Source organism: Ursus americanus, chromosome 18 (genome assembly GCF_024610735.1).
Source record: "Ursus americanus isolate L20-20 chromosome 18, mUrsAme1.1.p, whole genome shotgun sequence".
Lineage (NCBI taxonomy): Eukaryota > Metazoa > Chordata > Mammalia > Carnivora > Ursidae > Ursus > Ursus americanus.
The window spans coordinates 26,144,379-26,165,509 of record NC_142144.1 but is presented as its reverse complement, the minus strand read 5'-3'; the positions used below and the strand labels follow the sequence as shown (position 1 = coordinate 26,165,509).

General features: G+C 38.9%; 1 protein-coding gene across 3 annotated transcripts in view; it reads left to right on the top strand.

Moving 5' to 3' along the window:
• The first annotated feature begins 447 nt into the window (after window positions 1-447).
• FSD1L (fibronectin type III and SPRY domain containing 1 like) overlaps window positions 448-21,131 on the top strand; it is a 65,273-nt gene continuing 44,589 nt past the window's right edge. For 2 of the 3 annotated variants that reach the window (XM_045780402.2, XM_045780400.2), the window contains exons 1-3: window positions 448-678; window positions 15,810-15,905; window positions 18,600-18,731. In XM_045780402.2, coding sequence (XP_045636358.1) covers window positions 664-678; window positions 15,810-15,905; window positions 18,600-18,731 — 243 coding nt within the window. In that variant the 5' untranslated portion in view covers window positions 448-663. The remainder of the gene's footprint in view (window positions 679-15,809; window positions 15,906-18,599; window positions 18,732-21,131) is intronic. The other variant, XM_045780399.2, reaches the window with a different exon arrangement.

Genomic DNA, 21,131 nt, shown 5'->3' with positions numbered 1-21,131 from the left:
CATGTTTCTGCCACGTCCCTACAGGCCTTTCCCGTGCTTCACTACATCCTCCACCCCAGCCCTTTCCTTTCCACCGGACAGTAGGCTTGGTCTAGCCTGGCTGCTCCTGGGCAGCGAGTGTCAGGGGTGCAGGATGGAGAGGGGGCTGATCTATCTCAAGGGTCAGAGCTCTCTTTCCCCTGCCCTGCCCACGGGCCCAGCTGCTGGATGCCCAGTGGTCCATTCCAAGGCCTGCAGCGATAGCGCTTGCTGGAGGAAAAAGGATGCGGGAAAAGGGAAGGTTCTCTCAGGGGACCCACGGCACTAAGGGGCGAGTGCTCCGTGGTTTCTGCCCCTCCCATCCAGCACAGGACACCCTCCACCCCATCCTGTCCCGCGGAAGCGCGCATGCGCAGGGCGCTCCGGGCTCCCTCCCTCCTGCGGGCCGCCCTTTCACCCTGGCAACCGCGGCGCGACGAGGGCGCGCGCGCGGGCTGGGCGCGGACCCGGTGGGGCGGGGCCGGGCCGGGCGGCGCCGGTCCAGGCTGAGGCTGAGGTTGAGGCTGAGGCGGCGGTGAAGGAGAGCGGTGGACGCGGGGACGGTGTTGGCGTGCCCGACTTCTGTCCGCCTCGCCGCACGATTCTTCGACGCGGTTTCGGGCCCAACGGACCTAGTCCCTGGCCATGGACTCCCAGAAAGTAAGTGGGGGAAGGAGGCGCGGGGGAGCCGAGGTTGGGGGGTGGGGTGGGCGGGGCGCCCGGGGCCGGGTGCGCGGTGGGCGCGCGGGGCTGGCGGGGCCAGGCTGGGCTGCGGCGGCGGAGGGCGAGGCTGCCGGCCCCCCACCCTCCCTCCTTCCCCTGTGAGAGCAAAGCGGCGCCCGCCAGGCTGCGGGGACCGCGCCCGGTGACCCAAGCTGGCCTTTGGCCCTGGGCCCTGGCTCCTGAGGGGAAGAAGGGAGCTGTCCCCGTTTCTCAGTCATTTTCTGCAGCGCTCTAGGCCCGCCTTTGATTCTCGAGCCTCCCCACATGCGAGCGCGGGTTTATCACTCCTTAGCAGAAACCGAGGCGCGTGGGGTCTACCTGCTGACGCCGAAGCCGATGCTCCTTCCTCGACTCAGCCTTCTTTCTTGGCACAATACACACTGCTTTAGGGCAGGAACCAAATCTCCTTAGTACCGCGCCCCCCGCTCCCACCCGCCTCGTGACCAGTTCGGAAGCGGTCTTGGTGTTTAGTGCTAGTTGCACTGGGAGAAGAGAGTTAGTAGTCCCACCCTCTTCGACCAGCTTATTGCTAGTCACAGTTACCTTAATGGTTGTTGTGGCCTGTTGTATACTTTCCGAACAAGTTAAAGAGAGGATATACAGAACTAGTAATTTCAATTAAGAAAAAAAAAATGTTTCGAGAACATAGCCAATGTTTTGAATACAATTACTTATTAAAATTGAATCATAATCCCTGTATAGAAATCAACCACCCTGTTCTCTTTGTTAGTTGATAGTAATTGAAGTATAGTATAGTATAGTATAGTATAGTGTAGGAGGCGAACACAAGTGTTAATAATGTAGCAGGGAAAAACAAGGGCATATCTATCCAAGAGGCCATTCTTTTCTATTATTAGATGGAAAGCACTGGAAAAACTTATTAGAACAACGTTTTCTTTAATTTTGCTCGGATTCACCTCCTCAAGGAGCACGGGGGCACGGGAAAATCGTGTAGTGATGTTTTAAGCGTTGACTATTATAGTATTTTATTAAAATGCATTTGATTTAATTGTATGGGTACATCTTGAAACCCAATTGGGTATACTCAGTTTTCATTTCCATGACTATTGGACATATGTAAAAAAATTACATTTTGTGTATTTTGAATATATATATGTTTAAAACATCTCTGCCTAAATTTGTTAAACATTTCACAGCTTATTTAACTTTTTAGGTAAAAGTCATATGATAGCTGAATGGATGTTAGTTCAGGGCAAATGGAAGGGCAGAGACTTGTGTTCCATGCTGCTGTTTACTGGCTCTGTGATATGGAGCAAATCACTTAAGTATGATTAATCTATTTCTTGTTTATGCAGTGGAAGTAGAATATTTTATAGAGTTACTGTAAAAATCAGGTAAAATAATTCATTATGAAAACAAAGTGTTTTAAAGTTTACAAAGTACTAAAATACTCTGTGGTATAAAATACAATTTTAAAGAGTTTTTTAACATGGATCATCTTATTTTGCTGGGGCATGCATTATCCCTCACTTCAGTAAGGACTCAAGAGTTGGAAGTTGTGGCTCCTGCAAGGTTGAACTTATTTGGTCTCATTCCAAACGGTGTTTTTGAGTAGCTACAAGTACCACGAGCAGTTTCTCCAGAGGTAGCAAAGAAGTAGGTGTTCTTTGTGATAACTTTGAAAATCAACTTCTCAGTGTTAGAAAATGTGCTGAATTTCATTTCATTTGTTGGTATCAAATAATATTTCTAATAAAAAAACTATTTTCTTTTATAACTTAAAATGCGTATCTGGTGTTAATGCTTATAACCAATTTATTGCTGTGAATTTGAGCATCTTTTTCTCATGAATTACTGCAGAATCAATTATATACCTGAACTAATAATGGACTGTGTATTTATTTCTCTTTAAGTAAGTAGTACACCCCTGGCATGATTTTTCTTCCCTGTTATAAAATGTTACAATGACAAGCGCCTGGGTGGCTCAGTCAGTGAAGCTCAGGTCATGATCCCAGGGTCCTGGGATTAAGTCCCGCATCCGGCTCCCTGCTCAACTGGAGAGTCTGCTTCTCCCTCTACCCCTCCCCGCTGCTTGTGCTTTTGCTGTCTCTCATGCTGTCTCTCACACACACTCTCTCTCTCAAATAAATAGATAAAATAAAAATAAAATAAAATGTTATAATGAAAATAGTATCAGGAATGTACTTTAGTCATCGTAAGGAAAATGGTAAGGTACTGCAGTGGCAAATGGTGAGGACAGCTTGAATATATACCTGTTAGTAAAGCATTGGGATTTGGGCTTTAAATTATTAAGAGGATGACTTTGGAGCCAGGTCTCCAGTCTCAGCTACCAACTATGAGCTGAGTGAGCTTGGGTAATTTGCTGTGTATCTCTATTTTCTCATCTATAGAATAGAGATAACAATTGTACTTACCTCAAAGGGTTATTGTGAGGATCATGTTAATTTTTAAAATCCTTGGTGCCTAGCACACATTAAGTACTGCTGGTATTATTATGAATATCATAATCCCAACTTCAAAATAACTTTCTCCTTTTGTTGATAATTTGTATAACTATTTTTCTAATCCAATCTACAATTTTTAACCTTTGTCCTTAAGTTTTAAAATATGTTTTCTATTTTTATATCTGTAATAAGTGATTTCAAATGGTGGTGTCAAAGAAGAGTTGTTAAATCCTAATTGAAAGAGGATTGGGAGTTCTGACTCATGCAATCTGACAATAGGGGTTAAGTTAACTGGACAGTCTTACAGAAGCTTGATGGTGGCTAGTCAGCAGATGGATTAGCTTGACCAGCTGCTTTTTTGTCTGTGAAAATAACTTGGACTTCAGTGTTGTGTTAGCAACAGATGCTCTGTTTGAGTAGAGGAAGAAAACATAATTGCCTTGGGTATGTAAGGCATACTGTTGGATACAGAAAACCACAGTATTATCTCCTAGAAATAAACAGAAGGATTTTGTTTATATCGAGTTTCTGGGACACTTTTGCGACCAGGATGTGTTATGGATAGGTGGCTTTGTTTGATACTCAAACCTTTTGATTATGTCCTTAAGTGGTTTTAAGATAAAATCCTAAAGGTTTCTGTACCTGATTAAATGCGTATGTTCAAAGAAACCAGTGAAGCAAAAGACATTTACACCTTTCTAGAATCTTGGCCCTTAGAATTTGATAGTTTAAGGTTTTGCACAGGAGATCGTTTGTATTCGTTGGGGTTGCTGTTTCTAGGAAAGGTACATGGTGTAGGAATAATAAAGGTGGAGAGGAAGGGGGAGCCCAGAGGAAGGATGTTGCCAGGAGTATACATTGTAAATTGTTTGGTTTCCCCCACTTTTCCCTGCATGTTCTTTACTTTCCACTTGGAAAGTGGCAGTGACAGGTGAGGGTTGACTATGCAAGACCAGACAAATGTAGATTGGGGAGATTGAACTGAATAGGGCGGGTTTTAAAGCATGACAGGCTTAGCAAGTAGCTGTCTACACGTGGCTTCCTTATCCCAGTTTCCTCCTCTACCCTGCTATTTGCTCTTCTTTTCCTTCATATTGTACCTTAGGAATTCAGAGACCTCCACCATATCCAGACAACCAAACATTTTCATGTTTCAAAATTACTTCCTCTTCTCAGTCAAAACCAAATATATTCCCTGAGGAAAAGAAAGGAAAAGGAATTTGAGTATTGTTCTGCATCCAGTATTGTGTTAGATTGCTTTAAACTCTCATGATAGCTCTTATTCCTGTTGCACATCTATACAGAAAACCAAACTCAGAGGCTAACTGACTTGTTCAGGGTTGCGCAGCTAGCAAGTGATGGTCTGCATTCAAGCCCGGTCTTTCTTCACAGCCCGAGCTTTTTTTATTACCGCCCTTCTTTTCTGAATCCTTTGTCTTTAATGGTGATATGATTAATTAAAATTTAAGATGTTAATAGAAACAAATCCCTATCGTGGTTTTTTTTTTTTTTAAGATTTTACTTATTTCTTAGAGAGCAAGTGATGGAGAGAGAGCACGGGTCTGCACACAGGAGTGAGGCGGGGGAGGCAGTGGGAGAGGGAGAAGCAGAGCCCCTGCTGAGAAGGGAGCCAGACCTTGGAATCCCAGGACCCTGGGATCAGGACCTGAACTGAAGGAAAATGTTTAACCGACTAAGCCACCCAGGCACCCCTATAGTTTTTTTTTTTTTTTTTCAAAGAAGCTAATTAAATCTAGTGAAAATAGTTGATAGAACGTATAGAACATGATTTATATAAAACCCTGGAATTTGGCTGTCTTGATGCCTTGATAAAATCATTATTTTTCTTTGTGTGTGCGTGTGTGTGTGTGTGTGTGTGTGTGTCTGTATGTGTATGTGTATCCATATCCCCTCTCTCCAGCTCTTTTTCTTTTTTGAAGGAGGTTCTTAGCTTTCTAAAGTAGAGCTGTGAACAGGAAAGTATAAATGGAGTTTTTAAAAACCCTACCCAAATGCAACTGCAGTCATTCTCATGGAATGGAACAAAGTAATCTGGGATGTACAGGGATGAGGTACCCTCTTCAAAGAACCATACTCACATACTCTTGATCACTATATTTAAATACAGATATGTTCATTTTTTACTGAACATGGCAGTTTTAAAAAATTGGAAATAACAGTTGACCCTTAAACAACACAGGGGTTAGGGGTGCTGACATGCCCTCGAGACAGTTGGAAATAGGCTTTGACTCCCCCAAAACTTAACTAATAATAGCCTACTGTTGACTGAAATAGTAACCTGAAAGTGTATGGATAACGTAAGTAGTCATCTGGCATACATTCTGTATATGTATCGTATGCTGTATTCTTTTTTTTTTCATAATAATATTTTTATTATGTTAGTCACCATACAGTACATCCCTGGTTTTTGATGTAAAGTTTGATGATTCATTAGTTGCGTATAACACCCAGTGCACCATGCAATACGTGCCCTCCTTACTACCCATCACCAGCCTATCCCATTCCCCCACCCTCCTCTCCTCTGAAGCCCTCAGTTCGTTTTTCAGAGTCCATAGTCTCTCATCGTATGCTGTATTCTTACAATAAAGTAAGCTAGAGAAAAGAAAATGTTAAGAAAGTTATAAGGGAAAATATATTTACAATACTGAACTGCAAAAAATCCATTCATAAGCACATTGGTGCAGTTCCAACCCAGGCAGTTCAGGCATTGATGGTGAAGCAGATTTTTTCCTTCTCTTCCTTCCTTCTTTAATTTTAATTTTAATTTGAACACTGTGCTGCTTTGCAATGCCTGGCTGAGTGTAAACAGGATTATTCATGCAGTAAACATACTGAATGTTTGCCATGGTGATAGATAATCCACTCCAATCTAGGGTAGATAGTATTTTAAAGATGGTAGATTTTATGTCCAGCTTTCTTTTTGTATGTTTTACATTCTCAGTTGGAACTCTTTCCAGCCACAAGGTTCTGATAGTATCTGGTCTTAGTTATTGATACTTGTTGATTGATAGCTAATTATATTTTGAGCTTATTGATAACAATGTGTTAGCACAGCCAGCCTGTGTACTTTTGTTACATGATAAATATAAGTAATACAAGCTTATTGTAGGAAAATAGGAAATATAGACAAATGAAAATAAAATGAAAATCACCCATAATCCTGCCACCCAGAGATAACCTGTTTTAACATTTGTATGTATTACATTCCAGTTTTTTTATGTATGTAGAAACTTAAAAAGACTATGGTATCATGCTACGGTAATACTGCTTTATAGTTTGTCTTTCACTTAATGTATTATAAATCTTTTATCATGTTAATATTATTCTACACTTAATTAAGGATTCTTTTGTATGGATGTATTCCTTGATTTTTAATCAGTACTCTTTGTTGTATATTTATGTTGGTCCCAACCTTCTAGTCTTATAAATAACACTGAGATGAACATCTGTAGCCAAGTCTACCTCTACCTTTAATTATTTACTTAGAATAAATTTAGTAGAAATGGAATTATTGAGTCGACGTGCCTAAACTTTTAAAAATCTTTTGGTATGTACTGCCAAGTTGCCCTTCAGAAGGGCTGTTTATACTGCCACCAGCAGAACCTGAGTGCGCCCCTATCTTCATTCCCATTGTACCTCCCTCAGTTGGATGATGGGACCTCTGGTTTCTTTGGCTGAATATGAGCTTCCTAGACTTCACTGACTGGAACAACCAATTCAAAGGTCACTGTGTGTGGATGAGGCTTCTTTAGCTTGTCACTTGTATTTCCTCAAATCCTAGGGGGGAGAGTACCTCTTCTGTCCTGTTGTCTTACAGCAGGGCTCAGGGTTGAAAGGCAGAATTCCCTACCAGGTCTTTTATTAGTTTTTTTTTCTGTGGATCACCTCAGTTGCCTCTGTAAATAGGTAGTGTTCCTAACTGTTTCACTCTTAAGAGAGGGCATGGCTTTCTACCTGCTAGCTATTTATGATGATCAGATTCCTGAATTCCTCAGCAATATATAATTCTTTTTCAGCTCTTCACATAACATCTGAGCAAATACTCTTATTTGTGTTGCCAGAGCTATGGTGAGCTGGTGAGATTCTGGTTGTCTAGCTTATCAGCTGGATAGAGCTTTCTAGATTTTAACTCCTGTTACCTAATTCAAAGGAGAAGTCTATGGTGTGGTGTGATGCAAGTGGCATCATTCCTGGTGGCATTAGGATATTTTCCAGAAATGCTCTATCCTGGTTTCATTGATCCCTTTGCTCTGATTGCAGGAACCCTATGCTTGTTTTGTACACTCCACGGCAGTGTAAGCCGCCTAGGGTAGTATAAAAGTACAGGCAGCTTCCTGGATTTGAATTGTGACTGCCACTTGATAGCTGTGTGAACTAAGAAAATTTCTTAACTTCTCTAACCTTCCTTTTCTTCAACCATAAAATGCAAAGACGGATACTACTTTTTAAAAATCTGTTGTGATGATTAAAAAGATACTTCATGTTGACAGTTTAGCATGGTTCCTGGCACATAGAAGGTGCTTAGTGAATACTACTGAAATGACCATAAAAACAGATTGACCCTCTTAAATTGTAGATTGACTAGTGATATTTGCAGTGATTCTAGATTTCTGTATTTCAGCGTCCTGGAATACTAATGTAGAATGTGAATCAAATCTTCTGTTGGTGTGAGTAGATGCTGGTGGGAAACACATATATCAAAATGTTTCTCTAATTATGACTATGTGGTCATTGAGGTCCTCAGATTCAGACTAGCATATAAACCTGGGTATAATGGTTTTCTGCCACTGGGTCTAAGAACAAGAAGTTTCTGCAACATAATTTCAGGGGCTGGTTGCACTGGATGGTTTTCAAGAAAGTAACCCAAGTTGGCAGTTTTTTGTTGGATGCAGCAGAATTAAGACTCAACATTTGAATTTGCCATCTTCACATATATTAAGCTAAGACCAGTAGAACCATGCCATTTCAAATGTTGAAAGTCATCATGTTCTCACACTTACAAGATGATATACCTGCAGTAAGAATAGCTGTTTTTGTTGCGCTTGTACCTGGCAGCGTGGTACAGGTTACAGACTGTTGATCAGCTCTAGTTTTTACAGTCTTGAAGTAAAAATCTTAGTCTTTTTGGTGCCCTTAGATATTCTTCTCATGTACCTCTGATCTTTATTTTCAGGTAGTACAGTGTAATAATTAAGAGCACAAACTCAGGAGTCAGACTGCCTTACTTAGAATCCAGGCTGGCACATTTTAGCACCGAGATCATGGGCAAACTATCATTTAACCTCTCTGTACCTCTACTTCCGAATCAGAAAATGGGGATAATAATAGTGTCCTACTTCATAGGATTCTTGAGAGGATTACATGAATTAATATATGTAAAGAGCTTAAAATGGTGCTTGGCACTTAAGAGTATAAAAGTGTTATTTGTTATTTTGCTCAGAGACTATTGTGCTTTTACTTCACATGATTTATTGTGACTATAAGCATAATATTAAGCTATGCTCCTTTGAAGAGGGTACTTCATGCCTTGTAGATCCCAGCATCCTAGATTTTTGATCCATTCCATGGGAATGATTGCAGTTGTGCTTGGCTGGGGTGTATAACCCCCCCTTACTTTTTTTGTTTTTCTTAGCATGGCACTTAACCTTAGCCTATTTCCCTAGTCAAGTAATTGACAGAGTTAATCCTGATAAACTAGTTTTATTTTTGAGATCCTGGTAACTGTGGTTCTTGACCAAAGGATAATGGCTGAGATTGCCTGTACACCTTCCTTTGGAGATGTATGTCCTATATGTTTTACTGTGATCCAGCAGAATTGGTATTGGGCAAAGTGCATCTTCAGACCTGTATCACCTAGAACTTTTAGTCATGGCCACCTGAAGTCTTGCAAAATATAATTATATTGGAAGGTAATGGGAGACTTGAGGTCTGAGTTGAAATCTGAGACCCTCGTAGGCATCCTTTCACATTGATAGAATCTCACAGAGCAGACGTCCTCCTTCATCATCAGGGTTTGATAATAGCTGAGGCTACTATATATCACAGTGAGTTCATTCCATAAATACCTTTCTGGAACTTGTCTTAATGATGGAACATCTTTTAATGATACATCGTGTGTACAGTTTTTTTTTTTTTTTTAAGATTGATTTATTTGACAGAGAGAGAGCGCGTGCACAAGCAGGGGAAGCAGCAGAGAGAGCAGTAGAGGGAGAGGGAGAATCAGGCTCTCCGTCAAGCAAGGAGCCCAATGCAGGGCTCTATCCCAGGTCGCTGGGATCATAACCTGAGCCGAAGGCAGACGCTTAACCAACTGGGCCACCCAGGTTCCCCCTCGCGTATATGTTTTAGAACATTGTTTATAGGCAGAGGAACTGATAGGTGTGAGGGTTCCCAGGTGGGAAACAAGGCATATTAGAAATAAGGCTACTGCAGCTGGAATGCAGCAAGGAAGGGGAAATCTGGTGTGAGTTGAAGCAGGAGAGATAGGCAGTGGGAAGATCATGCAGGGTTTTACAGATTATGTAAGGTCATGTTAACAGGTCATGTTAAAGATTTTCAGTTTTTTCCAAGGACCAGTGGAAAGCCATTGAAGACCAGCTCGTAAGCAGGAGGAGTGATGGTATCATATTTTCTAGCTGCAGTATACAGAACTGATAATTGGCGAGAAAGAATGGATCACAAGCCATTTAAGTTTTGCAAGAGTATAAGTTGAGATATGATGTTGACTTGTACTAAGATAGTAGTACTGATTATAGAACTATTTAGGAGGTAAAATCCACAGGACTTAGTGATAACACGTAGAGCACAAATGAAAGGAGAGGATGTAATGATGATGGCCTAGGTTTCTGATTTTGCAGCTAGTACTACTATTTGCAGAGATAGAACACTAGAGAAGGGCTCAGGTTTAGTGGGGGACGTTATGACATGTTGAGTTTTGAAGTGCTTTTGAGACATCCAAGTGGAGATTCCAAGTAAGCAGTTGGATGAAAATGGTCTGGAGCTCAGAGGGGAGGCTCTGTATCAATGGTGCTCCGATTGTGCACAGCTTACATTACATTCATTGAGGTTTTTTGCTTTGTGCTTCCTCCTCAACTTCTTTATCATTGCTGTGTCTTAATTATAAAAGCTGTTGATTAATTGTGGAAGTCCTAAAAGGATAAAGTGGGGTAGAAAACTCAAAAAGATTATGGTATCTTTTAATTCTTTTCTGTCTCATTCTCTAAGTTTCTGAATGTAGCAATCCTGCCCTGGCACATTGCCTGCCATATTTAGAAAACACTTTAACAAAATTATGCTGGATTTGATACCTATTCAGCTAGCCTCCTGTTGCATACCTCTTATATTAGGCATACACACTATCCCTGTATACACCTCTTCTCCGAGTCCTACCAACTACAGAAAACTTCAGCCTCATATCACATACACAAGCTGGGCTTAAATTTCAGAACTCGGTTCATGTAATCCTAATCCTTTAATTATTACAAGTTTTGGTATTGGTGGTGGTACTTAAATATTTTGGTTACTTGTAATTTGTTTTCCAGTTCTACTCACCTCCAAGTTCCTTAGTTCTTTCTGTCTTCCTGCCATTTTCACCCTTAGTCTAGCCAGTCCCTGTTCTTGTGAGGACCAGAATGTTTGAAGCCCTGGTCCGCTTGATAATTTATTTCTCATCCTTTCCTGATAAACTTCTACTATAGGAGAATACTAAATGTGAGTTCTTAATTACAGTCTTTGGCATTTGCTCATTCTCTCCAGATTAAAGGGCAAGTGGCTTCAGAGCTTCTGGAACCCTTCAGCAGTCTATCCTTGCAGAACTTTCAGGATACCTCCCTTTTTTCTTCTTAGAAAAGCTTAGGGTAGAGGCAGCACTTTATCTGTATTAGCTACCAAGGTCACATTGGTTGCTTTGGGTTCTGACTCTTAGTCATCTGGATGATTGCTTCTTCTGCAGCCATGTTTTCTTTTCTTTTTTTCTTTTAAGATTTTATTTATTTATCTGCGAGAGAGAGCATGCAAGAGAGCAAGCATGGGGGGTGGTGGCAGAGAGAGAGAGGAAGAAGCAGACTTCCTGCTGAGCAGGGAGCCCCCTTGTGGAGCTCTATCCCAGGACCCTGAAATCACTACCTGGGCCAAAGGCAGATGCTTAACCAACTGAACCACCCAGGTGCCCCACTGCAGCCATGTTTTCTAATACATTTGGTAGCTGTTAAAATACAGGTCACCTTAAATGCTGAGGCTCCAAAGCCCTCTACAGCTGGCTTGTCCATTCGTGTAGCATCTCACTGGTGTATATTACAGCAAAGGCCCCGAACCTCTCCCTTACCTAGAGATTGGAGTATCCCCCCCCCCCCCCCGCTCTGTCCCTGAGAATCTCAGACTTCAGTCTTTGTTACTTTGGCAGTAAGGTAAGCTGTCTTCTCAGGATGTGGGCCCTTTATTTAGGTGTTCCGTGGTAGACCCTCATTCTGTAGTAGAACTCCCAGTGAAGTGCAAAATGTGAGCCATAAAGCATTTTCTCTTCAAAGATGAGATGATGTTTCCCTGAAATACTGTATCAGCCTTTAAAGACCTTTCCTTCCCCACCACTTTCTGGGGGAGTATGGTATTTTTAAAGCCTTAAGTAATTCATATAATACCATTACCCCAAAAGCTTTAACACAGGTTTCTTTCCAGAAATATTGCTATTAACACTTCATGGGCCAATACAAATTGAGAAAAAGTCACTTTTCATTTTCTGGTAATAGCAGAATTTTGAATGAATTAAAGGGAAGTAGTCTTTTCCATTAGATTTTTTTATGGTCTCTACCATAAGATTAACTGTAATCTCAGGGTATTATATCTTGGAGGCATGGAGTACCATACACGAAGGATCCTGATGATTCTTTAAGTCTCTATAACTTACATGTCAGCTGTCTTCAGGTGCAGCTTTTTTTTTTGTCAGATACCAACCTTGACATGGACGTTTAAGTTTTTTCTAACCAAAACCAATGAGCAGTATAAGTTTTACAGGAGAGAAGAGTATCTTTCTCTTGTTGTGGTAGTAGAGAGATCCCAAAAGGAGAGCTCCTTATGCATCGCTTAATATTAAGCAATGGTGGTAATATTATAATATTACTTTTCCATTTCTAAAGGTAATGTTTACATAAATAAAAACTGAGAAATTAGTGAAATTCTGGTAAAGGAATTTGGTTGTAACATTTTAGCTTATATTCACATACAGTTATTATAATTCAGGAATCTGGCATATGGTAAACATATATAGAAATTCTGGTTTTCTAAGAAAAAAATTTAGAAAGCTTTTGTGTATTATTAACTGCAAATTAAACAGATCTATATAGGATCTCTGCCCTATCCCCACTCCTAAAATATATGGACTATTTGGGTGGTTTAGGCCTCTAAAGCTATGTTGTCCAGTATGGTAGCTTCGAGCCCCATTTGGTTATTGAGCACTGGAAATGTGACTCATTTGAATTGAGATGTGTCATAAGTGTAAAATACACATCAAATTTTGAAGACCTACTACCAAAATGGAAGGAAAGAAGGAATTTGGTAATTGTTAAATTTTGATTACATGTTGAAATAATATTTTGGATCAGTTGGGTTAAGTAAAATATTAAAATTAACTTCACTTGTCATACTTTTTTGATGTGGTTACTGTTTGGCCTTTACTATATTTCTGTTGAATGTTGCAGTTGGTAAAGACTGTATTCTTCCCTCTAGCATTACTGTGAGAGCAGAGTCTGATAACTTCAAGTGGGTAACTTTTTTTTTTTTTAAGATTTTATTTATTTGACAGAGAGAGAAAATGAGTGAGGGGAGGGTCAGAGGGAGAAGAAGACTCCCCACTGAGCAAGGAGCCTGCCCAGGTACTTGATCCCAGGCTCCTGGGATCATGACCTGAGCTGAAGGCAGACGCTTAACTCACTGAGCCGCCCAGGGACCCCCAGTAGGTAGGTAACTCTTAAAAGTATAAGGGATTTAGCTTGAAAACTTAATAAAAATTAGAGCATTTAGATGTTTTTGACTATACCTAGTAAATAGCAGGGAGCTTTAAAATGGTAGGAGGCTTCTCATTAAAATGTTTGGAGCTTAGAGGTTACCCAGCTGGGACAAATAGGCTTCAGCTATCTCCAAAGAATTTTTGCTGCAGAATTCCCCAAATACAGAGTTTGCTACTAAATTTAGACAAAAAATAAAAGTGGAAAGCTGTTTTGTACTAGGGTGGGTTTTTTTTTTGGATTTGTTTTGTTTTGTCTCTGAACTAGTTGTGCCTTTTTTATATACCAATGCTTCACAGTTTTTTTTGTGCAATTTCTTTCAATGTTTATTGAACTCACATATATACTTGTGATTGAAATTTAATTATTGGGTTGAATTCATTGGTCCTAACTCCACCTTATCATGGGATAAAGTCTCTCCTAGAAGACTTCATTTTTAGCTTGAAGTTCACGAGTATGCGTAGCACTGGACAAAGCTTAACCTCAAGCAGTGATTCTCTATTATGGAAATTCTAACAGTTTTATATGTCACGAAGAGTCTTAGCAAACCAAAATTTTAAAAGAATATATAATTTATTGTATGGATATTTCTTATGATGGGCAAATTGGTTAGACTTAGAGGCAATATTCTAAAGAGGTAAACAGCATGGATTTTGGAGACAGACTGAGCATAATTTTTACCTTCCCAGCAGTTACTACTGTTTTCTCCTCTGTACCGTATGGATGTGGCCTTGCCATTAGGAGGGATAAAAGGGGAGGCAACTATAGTCCATTTACCAAAAAGAGCCCAGTCTCTTTTTTCTATTCTTTTGTTTTTTAAAGATTTGTTTATTTATTTGAGAGAGATAGAGAGCGAGCAAGCAATAAGAGCAAGAGTGGGAGGCAGAGAGAGTCCCAAGCAACTTCTGCTGAGCCTCACCTGGGGCTCGATCTCACGACCCCAAGATCATGATCTGAGCTGAAATCTAGAGTCAGATGCTCAACTGACTGAGCCACCCAGTGTCCCAGAAAGAGCCCAGTCTTAATTGAAGCTTACTGTACACAGTCCAATTATTGTGCAGAACCATTTTTACTCTTCCTTTGTGTTTTTCAATATATATAGAATCTATCTTGGATAAATAACTAGAAGCCTCTTAAGTCCTCTGCTCTCCTTTTCTATGTCTCTGTAACTACCATTCTTGCCCCTACCACTGTGCCCACTCCTGCCCCAAGTCCTGGCTTCATTCTGCCCCTCTGCTGGTTGTCTTTGTATTCAAATCTTGGTCACCTATTTCTGGGAGGAACACCAACAGGATAAACACCTAACTCTTGGTGTTGATCTTCTTTCATAGCATAATTTCATTGTATTATTATACTAAAATATTACCAGTGGTGAGAATGGGAAGAAATAGTATAGGTAAGTGAATATATTAGAGAGCCCTAGGCAGCCTCAGGGATGATGATGATACTTCCTTATCTCCAGGGATTCTTGTGAGAATTAAATGAGAACTGTTGTGATGATTTTTAATTTTTTACTACTATAATGCCTTATGAACATTTATTAAAATATTTTCCCTTTATCAGTTTATTTCCTGAGCTCTTTTTATATAGCCCTTTATTGATAATCCAATTATATTTCGAGGAGAACCTTTATCACAAGGTCTTATAGGACATTATTAAAATATTTACACTTGTAGGCACTTACAGAAACAAGGCTTGTGCTTCTGGGAAAATTATAGACTAGAAGTACTTACATTTGATTTTTACCGAGAATACAAATATCTTGTATGGATTTTGCTATTACTACCCATGAAGAGTCACTGAACAACTAGACCTGTGCTGTCCAGTATGATAGTACTTGTCACATGTGGCTATAAAAAGTGAAAATAATTAAAGTTAAAAAACAATAAACTCAGTTCCTCAGTTGTTCTCTCTACATTTCAAGAGCTCATTAGCTTCATATAGTTATTGACTACCATTTTGGACAGCCTGTGTATAGGACATGTCCATCATAGCAGAAAGTTTTATTGTACAGCACTGAACTGGAGAGTTTGAGAAGATTAAATAACTAAGTGTTTTATTTAAATAGGAAACTATCAAAAAGTCTGAGGTATTTGCTACTAAAATTACTTAAATTACTCATTATGGTTTTCCAGCATCTGTAAATATTGCAATGAATTTTGTAATTTTAGCTGCAAATTTATTATCTGCTTTCATATTTCCAAAATGCTTTTGATTTTTATAAATAAATAAAATGTCAACTTTTACTGCCTCTTTTTCTTCCTCATATCCTAACATTGTATTAGAAAGTTTCATTTGTTTTTGCAGCATTTAAGGATTTGGTTTTATTCCTTAGCCCTGGCCCTATGACCTAAAATAGTACTGCTATTGGTATTAATAATATTGATCATCTTCAGTATGAAAGGTATGGTGGTGATTAAATTGTACACGAGGAATAAGGGGTTGTAAAACAGCACAAATACATATCTCATCTTTTGTAATGATAGACCTTTGGAAATTAACAATGAGAAGCTTTACATTTCTACTCCTATATAATATTTGGTTTATTTAGAGAATTGTTATGGTTAATAATTCTCTTATTAAAATATCATGATGGTAAGTGTTTTTCTTGTTTTAATCCTAGGAAGCTCTACAAAGGATCATTTCAACCCTGGCAAATAAAAATGATGAAATTCAGAACTTTATTGATACACTAAATCAAACACTAAAAGGAGTTCAGGTATGAATCTTTTTAAAAATGTTTGTGTAATATGTCACAATGATAGTTGGGTCAAATCAGAAGTATAAATATACTACATCAACTCTAGATTATAAATTAAAGGAGGTAAGAGTAAGGTTTTTATTAATTAATTAATTTTTTAAAAATGCATTTTTTTTAAGATTTTATTTATTTATTTGACAGATAGAGACAGCCAGCGAGAGAGGGAACACAAGCAGGGGGAGTGGGAGAGGAAGAAGCAGGCTCATAGCGGAGGAGCCCGATGTGGGGCTCGATCCCATAAGGCGTAGGGCTCGATCCCATAAGGCCCGGATCACGCCCTGAGCTGAAGGCAGACGCTCAACCGCTGTGCCACCCAGGCGCCCCATATGTGTTTTGTTTTTTTTTTTTAAGATTTTATGTATTTATTTGAGAGAGAGAGCGCACAAGTGAAGGGGAGGGACAGAGGGAGTGGGAAAAGCAGACTCCTGGCTGAGAAGGGAGTCCCACGTGGGGCTTGATCCCAGGACCCCGGGATCATGACCTGAGCTGAAGGCAGACACTTAACCAACTGAGCCACCCAGGTGACCCAAGAGTAAGGTTTTTAAAATGGCAGATAAATAAAAGTGTTTTCCTTACTATTTCTACATTGTCAATGGAAAGATCAAATAGTAAGGGAAGAAGAAAACTCTGCAATAGTAGTTGGTAGGGAATGTTTTAGTGCTGACTTTTGACCCTTTCCATTATAGATTTGTCTTTTGTAATTCCAATTAAGAGCAAATTATATTTTTTCAGAGTACTGGGAAGCTAACCATTTCTTTTATAATAAATAGCGGAAGGTAAATGTGGATGGTAAGAGGTCTGCTTGTAGAACTGGAAGAAAGTAAAAAATAAAAGTAAAAAATAAAGTGTCTAATGAGAAAGAGGAGTACTTAAGGAAATGGTCCCAGGTTTGGGCAGATCATCCATGCTGTATGCAATGAAATGTTGATGAATATGCCTTAACAAATTTAATAGTCATTTTTTGGTGAAATAAACAGAAGATCTATAGGACACTTGTAGACAGTAAATCCTTTCCTGTGGTTTTTGTTTGAACCTAGGTTATTGCCTGAGTGTTGGCCTGTAAACCTTATGGTCCTTGTATTACCTTTATTTCTGAATTTGTTGTAATTAAAGTTAGTTGATTAAGATCTTCATCACTTTAACTGTCTTTCTCAAACTATTTTACTGGAAAATTTGGTGAATCCATGAATCCACTTTCTTTAAATAAGCAAAGCTAGTTGTCCTAAAGCTCTTGATCTGTATGTAAGAGAGTCATCACATTTGACATCTGGAAAAAGAGACCATGAGCTGGCCCAAACTATTTTTCTGATTAATAAATTATTAGTACTCTACCTTAGAATCCAGAAAAAAAATAGAGGAGGAATTTAACTACATTCTTGTCACTGGAGATGGGAGCATAAGAGGTAGTAGGCAAGAGACTGTAAGGATGTGCCTATTGGTTATTGAGGAGTAGTCTGTTCTCTTTTTACAGATGAGTAAACTGAGGTCCAGGAATTTAAGTGGCTTGTCCAAGGTCACACTGTTACTAAGTGGTTAATGTGAGATTTGACTTTGGTACTTTGCCTACTGGACTGCACATTTGTTTTGCCACAGCTTGTTCTCTATCACCATAAATCAGTAAAATGATTAACACCACTTTTGGTAAGACTCCAGTGAGGTGATTTCTGGTTTTTATAAAAATTATAAGCAAAAGTTTGGTTTATGTTATTACAGTAAATTGTATGTATTAGTTCTCTTAACCAGTGCCAGTTCTCTTAATTGAGTGATTCATCTAAGTCAAAAAATGCCTAACATAATTTCTTCTGTCTTTTAAGTGCTGTAAGTGTGGATATTGCTTATCTAGAGATTTCACAGATATTTTAAGTTATTGTTGAAATAGCAGCAGCTTGCTTAATTGAGGCAGTGAGGAACTCTGGGAAGTCAGCAGGCTTGAAATGCTTTATTGATTCTGCCTCTAGTAACTAGTTGTGTGGCTTTGGGCAAGTCACTTTTCTGTATTTTAATTCCTAAAATTTAGGAGTTTGACTACAAATTCTAGTCAGATGACTTCTGAGGTTCCTTGGTGCACTAAAATTCAATGTTTGATGTATCTTTTAGGTCTAGTAAGGAATTACTTGGTCTTTTAAGTTCTGTATATCTTATGTAAATGCACTGTTTTAGACAACCTGAAAGATTTTAAGATTTACACAAAGTTAGCCCCGTCCCTATATGTGCAAACTGTTCTTCAGTTATGGGATCAAAATCCCTGGAATATTTTATTAAAATGCATCATCAGTGATTCTGATGCACAACAAAGGTTGAGAACCACTGGCTTAGGGTCTGCCTTGGAACCTGAAAGTCTGGACAAGTTGGCAACCTTAAAACAACCTTTCACATTGTCCTGTGGAAACAGTGTTCTAAAAGGTGAAAAGAATATGGGCTAGTCCATAAAAAGCTGCTTAACTCATAACTGAGATAGTCCTATCAGCATTAGCAGCCCACTTCTAGGATTTACCTGTTTTTAAAGCCTATGTCAAATACTAGAATTTTGTTGTTTATATGATTTTAGCCTGAGGTAGTTTATACTGTGAATCCGTTCTCTCCTTTGATAAGCGTATCTTTTAGTTTCCTAATGTTTGACAGCTCCAGTAAAATCATTGTTTTATTAAACAGGAAAATTCTTCTAACGTACTTTCGGAGTTAGATGAAGAATTTGATAGTTTATATTCTATTTTGGATGAGGTGAAAGAAAGTATGATTAACAGTATCAAGCAGGAACAAGCTCGTAAATCGCAAGAGTTACAGGTGAGATCATATAACATATTTAAATATGAATAATTTTAGTCTATTTAATACTTGGTTTACTGACAGCAAAAATCAGTGAATTTCTGTGAATAACTACTTTTATCTTCTAGAAAAATTATAATTAACTTTGTTTTGTTTACAGATATCTTGTTTTTTCTTAATTGTGATAAAAACCCAAGATTTACCCTTGTAACCATTTTTAAATGTACAGTTCAGTAGTGTTAACTCTGTTGACATTGTTGTGTAACAGATCTCTAGAACTTTTTATCTTTTATTTATTTATTTTTAAAGATTTTATTTATTTGTCAGATATAGAGAGCATGGGAGAGCATGAGCAGGGGGCAGAGGGAGAAGGAGAAGCAGGCTCCCTGCTGAGCAAGGAACCCGATGTGGGACTCGATCCCAGAACCCTGGGATCAGACCTGAGCCGAAAGCAGACGCTTAATCTAGGCAGGCATCCCTAGAACTTTTTTTTCTTTTAAAACTGAAACTCTATACCCATTGAGCAACAACTTCCTATTTGCCCCTTACCCCACCATCTGGCAACCACCAATGTGTTTCCATGATTTTGATTATTCCAATTACCTCATATAGATGGAATTATTCAGTATCGTGGCTCAGGTCATGGGCTCAGGGTCCAGGGATTGAGCCCTGTGTCAGGCTCTCCGCTCAGCGGTGCGTCTGCTTCTCCCTCTTCCTCTGTGATCTCTCTCACTTTCGCTCTCTCAAATAAGTAAATAGAATCTTTAAAAAAATAAATTGAGATGTGACCTATAACATTATGTTAGTTTTAGGTGTACAACGTAATAATTTAGTTTTTATACATATTGCAAAATGACCACCAGAGTAAGTCTAGTTGACATCCATCACAACACAGTTACACACTTTTTTCCTGAAATGAGAACTTTTAAGGTTTACTCTTTTCTTTTTCTGAGACTATTCACAAATTATTGCTTTAAATTGTATGTCATATATTTTTTTCATCAGTTTCAGAGGTAAAGTTTAGTGATTCATTAGTTGCAGATAACACCCAGTGCTCATTACATCAGGTGCCCTCCTTAATGCCCATCACCTGATTATCCCTTTCCCCCACTCACCTCACAACTCCGTTTGTTTCCTATAGTTAAGAGTACCTTATGGTTTGCCTCCTTCTCAATTTCCATCTTATTTTATTTTTCCTTCCCTTTCCTTATGTTCATTTGTTTTGTTTCTTAAATTCCACATATGAGTGAAATCATATGGTATTTGTCTTTCTCTGACTGACTTAATGCATTCAGCATTATACTCTCTAGTTCCATCCACATCATTACAAATGACAAGGTTTCATTGTTTTTGATGGCTGAGTAATATTCCACATCTTAATCCATTCATCTGTCAATGGACATCTCGGCTCTTTCCGTAGTTTGGCTATTGTGTACATTGCTGCTATAAACCTTGGGGTGCATGTGCCCCTTCGAATTACTATGTTTGTACCCTTTGGATAAATACCTAGAAGTGCAATTGCTGGGTCATAGGGTAGCTCAAATTTAACTTTTTGAGGAACCTCCATACTGTTTTCCAGAGTGGCTGCATCACTTTGCATTCCCACCAACAGTGTTAGGGGGTTCTCCTTTGTCCACATCCTCACCAACATCTGTTGTTTGCTGAGTGGTTAATTTTAGCCATTCTGAGTGGTGTGAGGTGGTATCTCATTGGGGTTTTGAATTGCATTTCTCTGACCGAGTAGTGTTGAGCATTTTTTCATGTGTCTGTTGGCCATTTGTATGTCTTCTTTGGAGAAATGTCTGTTCGTGTCTTCGCCCATTTCATGACTGGATTATTTGTTTTTTGAGTGTGGAGTTTGGTAAGTTAAGATCTACTTTCTTGGCAGTGTTTAAATATACAATACAGTAGGGGCACCTGGTTGGCTCAGTTGATAGAGCGTTTGACTCTTGATCTTGGGGTCATGAGTTCAAGAGCTTACTTTAAAAAAATATACAATATGTATTAATTCTTTTCACCATGCTGTACATTACATTCCTAGGACTTATTTTATAACTGGAAATTTGTACCTTTTGACCACCATCATCCATTCATCCATATTTTTAAATTTTTTGGTAGTAGCCATCTTAATGGGTGTGAGAGGATGCTGTTTGGAAGTGGTGGCTCCAAGATGTTAGGATCATTTTCTCTTCTTGTATCATCACTTGAGATCTTCATTATTTCCAGTGATTCCGTTGTTTTCTTTTTTTCCTTTTTTAATCTTACACCCAATTATCCTTTGTAACTCTTAAAACTTCATTGTTGTTATATGATTCAAAGGAAAAGCTATGATGATATCAGCCTAATGTAATTCAAACCATAAAGCTTTATTGGGATAGTTTAAAAACCAAATATTAAAAAGAATTACAACTTGGCTAC